Genomic DNA, 8,668 nt, shown 5'->3' with positions numbered 1-8,668 from the left:
AGGTGATAAGTCTCCCCTCTCCTCCCCACACACCCCCCAAATCTGACCTGTCTAGAGATGTCAGGCTGGGGGCCAGGGAACTGCTGTCATCAGTGAGAGGAGGCCAGAAATGCTACAGTTCACCCCAGAGATTTGCTGTGTTTACAAAAAGGTGTGTGTGTGTGTGTGTGTGTGTGTGTGTGTGTGTGTGTGTGTGTGTGTGTGTGTGTAAAAGCTTCTTGTGACAATATGGGTTTTTTTGTTTGAGGGCAATTGAGATGTATAGAATCTCTGAGAATCTGGACTCTAGGGACTTCTAGCTAGACTTTATTCCATTTTATTCCATTTTGTTCAGGGCGTATTACTCATTATTTGATTTTGAGGCTCAAGAAATAAAATTAGCTACCTGATAGCTTATCATTTCTACCAGTGCCAGACAGAAAAGCAGGCCCTTTTGCACGCAGTGCTGTTTCATGTGTATTATAACCTAGGAAATATTGATTTTGGTTTTGTGGTTGTTTTGTCTTCATTTTTGTTGGTCAGGGGGCTTGAACTCAGGGTCTGGGCACTGCCCTTGAAGGTTTTTTTTGCTCAAGGCTAGCACTCTACCACTTTGAGCCATAGTGCCACTTCCAGTTTTCTTGTGTTTAATTGAAAATAAATGCCTCATGGACTTTCATGCTAGGGCTGGCTTTGAACCTGGATCCTCAGATTTCAACCTCCTTATTAGCTAGGATGACAGGCGTAAGCCACCAGCACTTGGCAGAAATATTGTTAATCTCATTTTAACGATGAGACTGAGGCTCAGAGAAGCATAGCTAGTTGGTCAATAATAAAAGTAGGGGGCTGGGAAGGTGGCTCAGTGGTAGAGCGCTTGCCTTGCATGCTCAAGGCCCTGGGTTCGATTCCTCAGCACCACATAAGCAAAAAAGAAAAAGCCGGAAGTGGCGCTGTGGCTCAAGTGGTAGAGTGCTAGCCTTGAGCTGAAGAGCTGAGGGACAGCGCCCAGGCCCAGAGTTCAGGCCCCACAACCGGACCCAAAAAATAATAATAATAATAAAAGTAGGATGTAAGCCCACATCTGACTCAAAACTCCTGACACCTGGCACTTTCCATGGTTGTGTTTCCATGGTGACTACTGAACTTTTAACTACAGAGCAAAGATGTCTTAAGAAAGTAAGAGGGGGCAGAAACAGGAAATTCCTCAAATATTTTCATCTGAAATGTGGTTCCCTGGCACCAAATGTGTTTGCTCCAAGTATCTTAAAGGAGTTGTACAGGTTATGATGTGTTGTGTGTGTGTGTATGTGTTGCATGTGTGTGCATGCATGCACACACATGCGTATGAGTACTGGGACTTGAACTCAGGGTCTCAAGCTCTCAACTTGGCTTTTATGCTCTAGCCTGGCACTCTACCACTTGAGCTATACATCCACTTTTGGCTTTTTGGTAGTTCATTAGAGATAGTTATGCCTAGGTTAGCTTTGAACCTCAGTCCTCAGATCTCAGCCTCCTGAATAGCTGGGATAACAGGCATGAGCCACAGGCCCAGATTACCCCTGATAAACTGAAGCAGGAGGTAGTTTTTAATCATGTAGAATTTTTTTTTTTGCTTGTCCTAAGGCTTGAACTCAGGACCTGGGCACTGTCCCTGAGCTTCTTTTGCTCAAGACTAGCACTCTACCACTTGAGCCACAGTGCCACTTCCAGATTTTTATTAGGTGCTAAGGAATTGAACCCAAGATTTCATGCAGGCTAGGCAAGCACTCTACCACTAAGCCATATTCCCAGCCCCAAGCATGTAGAATTTTCAGGCTAAAAATGAAATGATCCTCACTTCTTCCAGCCACTGAAGCATAAATTTTAATCCATGCCATTTGTCCCTGATTTGGGTGAACTGCATCAAATTCTCTTAAAAATACTTTGGAGTTGCTTCTTGTGGACCTAGTATTATGTCCATTATTACATGTTCTACTCCAATAGTAAGCTTTGGGTTTTTTTTCTTTTCAGAAGATTTCAACACAAAACCTGTGTTAGGGCAGAGGACTATGAAAAGTTTCTTTGCTTCTTTGTGTGTGTGTGTGTGTGGTTGTGTGTGTGTGTGTGTGTGGTTGTGTGTGTGTGTGTGTGTGTGTGTGTGCGTGTGTGTGTCAGTATTGGGGCTTGAACTCAGGACCTGGGCACTGTCCTTTAGCTTTTTTACTCAAGCCTGGTACTCTACCACTTGAGCCCTACCTCCACTTCTGATTTTTTGCCAGTTCACTGGAGCTAAGTGTTTCATAGATTTGTCTGCTTTGGGCTGGCTTTGAACCTCAAGCCTCAGATCTCAGCTTCCTGACTAGCAAGGCCCTGGTTCATTCTCACAAAGCCTCAGTTTTCTCTTTTTAGGCACTTTCCAGATTTTAATCACACATTCCAAATTTAAATTTTAATCTACTTATTCACATGACAGAAAGTCCCTTTGTCCACAGCTGATATCTTTGTACAGGCTTTCTAAATGCTTTCTTCCTTTAGAGAATTTCCTTTTTGTTGTCATTTCAGCTCCCAAAGCCAAATATCTTGAGCTCTTTCCTTTTTTTCCCTTTTCTTTTTTTTTGTCTGCTTCAACTCCGGGCCTGGGCACTGTCCCTGAGCTTTTCTACTCAAGACAAGTGCTCTACCACTTAAGCCACAACTCCATACCATCTGGTGATGAACTGGAGATAAGTCTCACAGACTTTCCTGCCTTGGCTGGTTTTAAATGGTGATCCTCAGTTCTCAGTCTCCTGAGTAGCTGGGATTACAGGATAAACCACCAGTGCCAGGCCTTGAGATCTTTTCAAACAGGTCCACTACCACCAGGGGTATTTCACAATCTTACTCTTAAAAACAAACTCCTAAAAGCAAAGCCAAGGCAAAGAAATGGCCCAGACTTAGAGAATCTGCTTGTACGGTGTTGGTTTAGGCTTTGGTGTCTCCTCCCTAAACTCCATAGATTCAGCAGGGGAAGGAAGAAGGAAAGAAGATATTTTTTTCTGGAAGCTTCTAGATCATGATCTCCTCAAAGTCAGACAGCTAGCTGCCTCATCTGTTCGGCCTGCATGGAATGCCTTCGGAGCAGCTGCTTCTTATTTCTCGACTCCACTGTCTTGGGAGACTGTGGGGCCGCGGGCAGCATCGTTTTCAGGCCGCTGGTGAGGAGGGGGGACGAGGTCTTGCCGCCGGCCCTCCCATCCAGAATCAGGGGGTTGAGGTTGACATTTAGAGGTGGAAGGAAGCCAGGCCTCGCAGGAGAAAAGCGCTCGAGCAACAGAGTCCCCGAGCCTCGTCTTTCCAGAAGATGGGGATGCCTGCGACACACGGACATGGGAGAGGTGCTGGCCACGGTGTCCAGCGAGTCCCGAGAGCCGTGGAACAGAGGCGGGGGTGTCTCACCCCACTTCTTTCTATCCAGGAGACCCTTGCTGGCCTCAGGGGCCATGGAGGCAGGAGAGTTGGCCTTTGGTGATAAATCCAAGTCATTTTCTAGCCTTTTGAAGGAGGCGATCTCTTTAAGAGCAGGGGGCCCTGGCAGACACATGCCCCCCTTCTCTGGGTCAGCAGGAAGGGGCCCTAGCCTGGCTAGCAGTGGCTGAGAAGCCTGCCCTTTCCAGGAGGCTGACGGTGAGGAGGCTGCCAGCCTGAGGCCCTGCTCTTTGCCATCCATGCTGCTGGTCCTGGAGAGGGGTCCCCTCTTGGGGAAGGCCATGTCACCCTTGCTCATGATGACCCCGCTGTCCACGCCTGGGCCAGGGGCCTCCTCCTGACGCACAGAAGGGGCAAGGAGACCCCAGGGTTCGGACTGAAGCCTCTTCAGTTGGGGTAGACGAGCCCTTTTGGGGTTCCCTCCCTTCTGGGTGGGTGACCCCGACTCCTGGAGGCTCTTCGAGGGGCTGGGAACACTTGGATGTCCCGGCTGGAGAGGGAAGAAGTCGTGATCATGATCATTCTGGGTTGCTGGAGGCCCTAGGCCAGGGGCCTGCAGCTCCACATCCGAAGGGGAGGCACACGGCCGGCCCTCCGTCCTGGGGGCCAGGGCAGTGTGAAGGAACTGCTGGGTGGTCTGGGAGCCTGAAGGGGATTTGTCAGTGGTGATGATGATCACTTCCTTCCCTTTGGCCCTGCAGGCATCCAAGAGATGGCGAAGCGTGTCTTTGTCGTCTGTCTGGATGGCATAAACCAGGGCCGAAGCCCCTGTGTGGTCCTCGAGGCTGGGGTCAGCGCCACTGGCCAGCAGCAATGACACCACGTCACCCCCGGCCTGGCCAACGCACGCGTGGATCAGTGCCGTCTTGCCCGACCGGTCCTGGATGTTGGGGTCTGCCCGATGCTGCAGCAGGAACTTCACCATTTTCCACCTGCTGCTGCTGTGTGCGTCCTCGTGCTGGGTGAGGCAGGCCACCATGAGCGCTGTCTCCCCCCTGTCGTTGCTCTCGTTGATGTACGCGCCGCCCTCCAGCAGCAGCCGGGTGAGCCGCAGCCGCCCCAGCCGCACGGCCTGCAGCAGGGAGTTCCCGCCCGCCCGGAGCTCCGTGTCATCATCCAGCATGCTGGCCACAGCTGAGCGCACGGGAGCAGGGGGGCCACGGGGACAATCAGACCTAGCAAGGGAAAGAGGAGGAGGGATATCACATGTTCTGTGTGTGTGTGTGTGTGAAAGAGAGAGAGAGAGCACGCACACCAGTACTGGGGTTTGTGTCTGTTTTCTAACAAGGCCTTCCTGCTCTTGAATTATTCACCATCCTTTCAAGTTTCTATTCAAATCTTACCTCCTTTGTAAAAAAGTATTTTACAAAACACTCAAAATTGAAGAGGGAAAGTTGAGTAAGAAGACAATGGCTCCTATGCAGATGCTGTAAATATAGAACTCCTATAAATCATTTCAAAAGCAGGATACAGGAGTGGCCCATAGGCTCTCTTGTGACTCACACCTGTCATCCTAGCTACTCAGGAGGCTGAGATCTGAGGATTGAGGTTCAAAGCCAGCCTGGGACGAAAAGTTTAGGAGACTCTTATCTCCAGTGAACCACCAAAAAAAAAAGTTGGAAATGGAGCTATAGCTCAAATGGTAGAGTCCTAGCTTTGAATGAAAAAGGTCAAGGACAGAAGCCAGGCCCTAAGTTCAAGCCCCAGGACCAGCCCACAAACACATAGACACACACACACACACACACCATTACAACCTTCACCAGAATGGTTTAAATTAGACAGGGCAAGAATACCAACAGTGTGTGAGAGTCAGAAAGTAATGGCACACTGCTGGATGTAGAAATGGGTTTTGCAAGCCAGGCACCAGTGTCTCACGCCTGTAATCCTAGCTACTCAGGAGGCTGCGATCTGAGGATCCTGGTTCAAAGCCAGCCCAGGCAGGAAAGTCTGTGAGACTCTTATCTTCAATATTTAACACTAGAAAACAGGAAGTGGTGCTGTGGCTCAAGTGGTAGAGCACTAGCCTTAAGCTGAATTGCTGAGGGACAGTGCCCAGGCCCAGAGTTCAAGCCCCATGACCGACAAGAAAAAAAGAAATGGGTTTTGCTGAATAGAAGGCAGTCCGTGTCTATGTCCGTGTCATGTCCTGTGGTAGAGTTCTCCCATCTGGCTGGGGGAGTTGTTGCCGTGATTGGCTCAGACCAAAATAAATGAGGCTCGAATAGGCTCTCCATTCTCTCAGAATCCAGCTGCTAGATATGGAAATGTCTCCACTGCCAGAAAGAGCTCTGGAGCGTCTGCTTACAGCCTAGTTCACTAGCAGAGTGTGGGTGAGCTTACCTCCAATCACCAGCCCAAGACTGAACCTCAAAGGGGAAACCCCCAAAGCCTTCCCCTGCTCCCCATGGGAGAAATGAGTGTTGACTGCAGGTAGTACTCCTGGGGATGGTTTATTTACAGCAATTAGTTACTGATAAATAGGTAACCCAAAAGACAGCCCTCATTCCTTGGAGACAACACTGGTAACAAACCCAAGAAGAAAATAGGTAAGAGAAGTGAAAGCCGGGTACTGGTGGCTCACACCTGTCATCCCACCTACTCAAGAGACTGAGATCTGAGGGTCCTGGTTCGAAGCCAACCCAGGCAGAAAAGTCTGTGAGATTCTTATCTCCAGTTAAACAGCAAAGAGCTGGAAGTGAGGTGTAGTTCAAGTGGTAGAGTGACTTTAGCCAACAGGTTAGCAAGGGCACAAAGCCCTGAGTTTAAGCCCCAGTATTAGCATGATTTTATATATATACATGTATATATATATATATATATATATATATATATATATATATATCCAGCATTCAAAAGTTAAAATCATGCCTTCTCTAATAGAAAGAATAGGGGAATGCCATCTTTGTCCCAAAGTTATTTGATTATTTTAGTGATCACAAAACAGTGCAAGTCATACATTTATTTTCAAAGACCAGTATAAGCCCACCTTCCTTGATCTTCAAGATTTTATTAATTTACTTTTGTGCCAATACTGAAGCTTGGAATCAGGGCTTCACACTCTGCTTTGGCATTATTATTGTTGTTGTTGTTGTTGTTATTTTGTTCTCGCCTGGTGCTCTGCCATCTGAGCCACAGCCCCCACATCCAGCTTTTGTTGATTAATTGGAGCTAAGTATCTCACAGACTTTTCTGCCAGGGCTGGCTTCAAACCACAGTCCTCTGGTCTCAGCTTCCTGAGTAGCTAGGATGACAGGTGTGAGCCACCAGTGCCTGGCTAGATGAACATTTATTAAGTTGCTCCAAAAATTGTTTCAAAATTGTCCATTGAAGCTGGGTGCCAGTGGCTCACGCCTGTCATCCTAGCTATTCAAGTGGCTGAGATCTGAGGATGGCGGTTCAAAGCCAGCCTGGGCAGGAAACTCCGTGAGACTCTTATCTCCAATAAACCACCAGAAAACTGGAAGTGGTGTAGTGGCTCAAGTGGTAGAGCACTCGCCTTGAGTTGAAGAGCTCAGGGTCAGTGCCCAGACCCAGAGTTCAAGCCCTACAACTGACAAAAAAAAAAAAAAGTCCACTGTACTCATCTATAGTACCTATCTAAATACACTTTGAGGACTGAAACTGCCCTGTGGTCTTAAGGAACTGCCAGTCTGTGGTGGGAGAAGGACAGGACTCAGATACAGGCGCTCTGAGGGGCTGCGGCATAGCTCAATTGGTAGGAATGCCATGTGAGAAATGGAAGACCCAAGTTTGAATCCTACCTCTGCCAGTTGGACAAACATCAAGTGCCAAATGAATAGATTAATCTAACCACCCACCTTTACAGAATTGTTACAAGGATCTGATGATAGGTACTCTGTAAATAAATAAATAAATATAAAAATAGAAATAAAATCCGAGGAGCCGGGCGCTGGTGGCTCACACCTGTCTGTCATCCAAGCTACTTAGCTGAAGTGTGAGGATCACGGTTCAAAACCAGCCCAGGCAGGAAAAACTGTGAGACTCTTACCTCCAATGAACCACCAGAAAACCAGAAGTGATGCTGTGGCTCAAAGTAGTACAGCGCTAGCCTTGAGCAAAAGAGCTCGAGGACAGTGCCCAGGCCCTGAGTTCAAACCCCATGAATGACCAAAAAAAAAAAAAAAAAAAACTAAGGGATTCTTAGTTGGAACAAAATTGATCTGAAGTCCTTCAATACATATGCCACTAGTGTTTGGTTATTGTTGTTTTAATCAATTCTCTTCTCCAGTCCCCTGCTCTCCAATCATCTCTGAGGTTCCACAGACATGAAGTATTCCTCTGCTTTTCATAGACCAAGACACTGATGTTCAGACATGTAATTGCATGGTCATTTTGCCCAAGAACATGCCTGTTTTAAAGGACTATGGTAATCTCTTCAGAGCTACTTCTTGGAAGAAATTCTGTGTAGGTGTCACCTGTCACTTCTTGCAGGCTAGCATTGAGTCAAATGTGGAGTGAAAATGTTTTTTATAATGGTTGGAAATCCATGGCTCATGCCTATAATCCTAGCTACTCAGGAATTTTACATCTGAGGATCACAGTTCAAAGCTAGCCTGAGCAGGAAAGTCTGTGAGACTTTTATCTCCAATTAACCACCAAAAAAAAAAAAAAAGGAAAGAAAGCCAAGATGTGGTTCAAGTGGTAAAGCACTAGCCTTGAGAAAAAAAAAAATAAAACCCAACAACATATCAGGGACATTGCCCAGACACAGTTCAAGCCCCAGAACCAGCACACAGACAGACAGACAGACAGACAGACAGACAGACACACACACACACACACACACACACATGTTCTGATGGAAAGTAATCAGAACATGAGCTGGTTGTATGAGCACAGGGAAGTATCTCTTCTTGTCTGCCTTAGTTTCTCAGCTGGCAATTGAAGATGATGATGCACACCTACCCTGTTGTGCCCCGCCCAGGTGTGGGGCTGAAGCACACCCCGGGCCCAGGGCCGGCTTCTTTTGTTAAGTATCCGATGCTTTAAGGGAATCTGGACACATCTTCCGAAAGGCGGGAGGCTCGGCGGCTGCATTTGCTGAAGCTAAAAAGCATTCTCTTTCCAGGCTGCCTCTTCCTTCCCAGCCCGGGAAGCAGACCGCGTCAAAAAAAAAAAAAAAACCGTTTGCTTTTGCTCACCAAGCTCCTCAGGACGCTGACCACCGCACGCAGCGCGGCGGGCCGGGGCGCAGCGGCTGCTCCGCGCACGGTGCACGGCG

At 47.8% G+C, this 8,668-nt stretch overlaps 1 protein-coding gene across 1 annotated transcript; it reads right to left on the bottom strand.

Moving 5' to 3' along the window:
• Positions 1-3,025: 3,025 nt before the first annotated feature.
• Positions 3,026-4,546, bottom strand: Ankrd34c (ankyrin repeat domain 34C). Its single transcript, XM_013012032.1, has one exon. It carries the CDS (start codon positions 4,544-4,546, stop codon positions 3,026-3,028), a length of 1,521 nt encoding a protein of 506 aa, XP_012867486.1.
• Positions 4,547-8,668: the final 4,122 nt, after the last annotated feature.

Source organism: Dipodomys ordii, unplaced genomic scaffold, assembly GCF_000151885.1.
Source record: "Dipodomys ordii isolate 6190 unplaced genomic scaffold, Dord_2.0 Scaffold15, whole genome shotgun sequence".
Classification (NCBI taxonomy): Eukaryota; Metazoa; Chordata; class Mammalia; order Rodentia; family Heteromyidae; genus Dipodomys; species Dipodomys ordii.
Note: the sequence above shows the minus strand (reverse complement) of the source record. Positions and strands in the feature narration are given on the sequence as shown.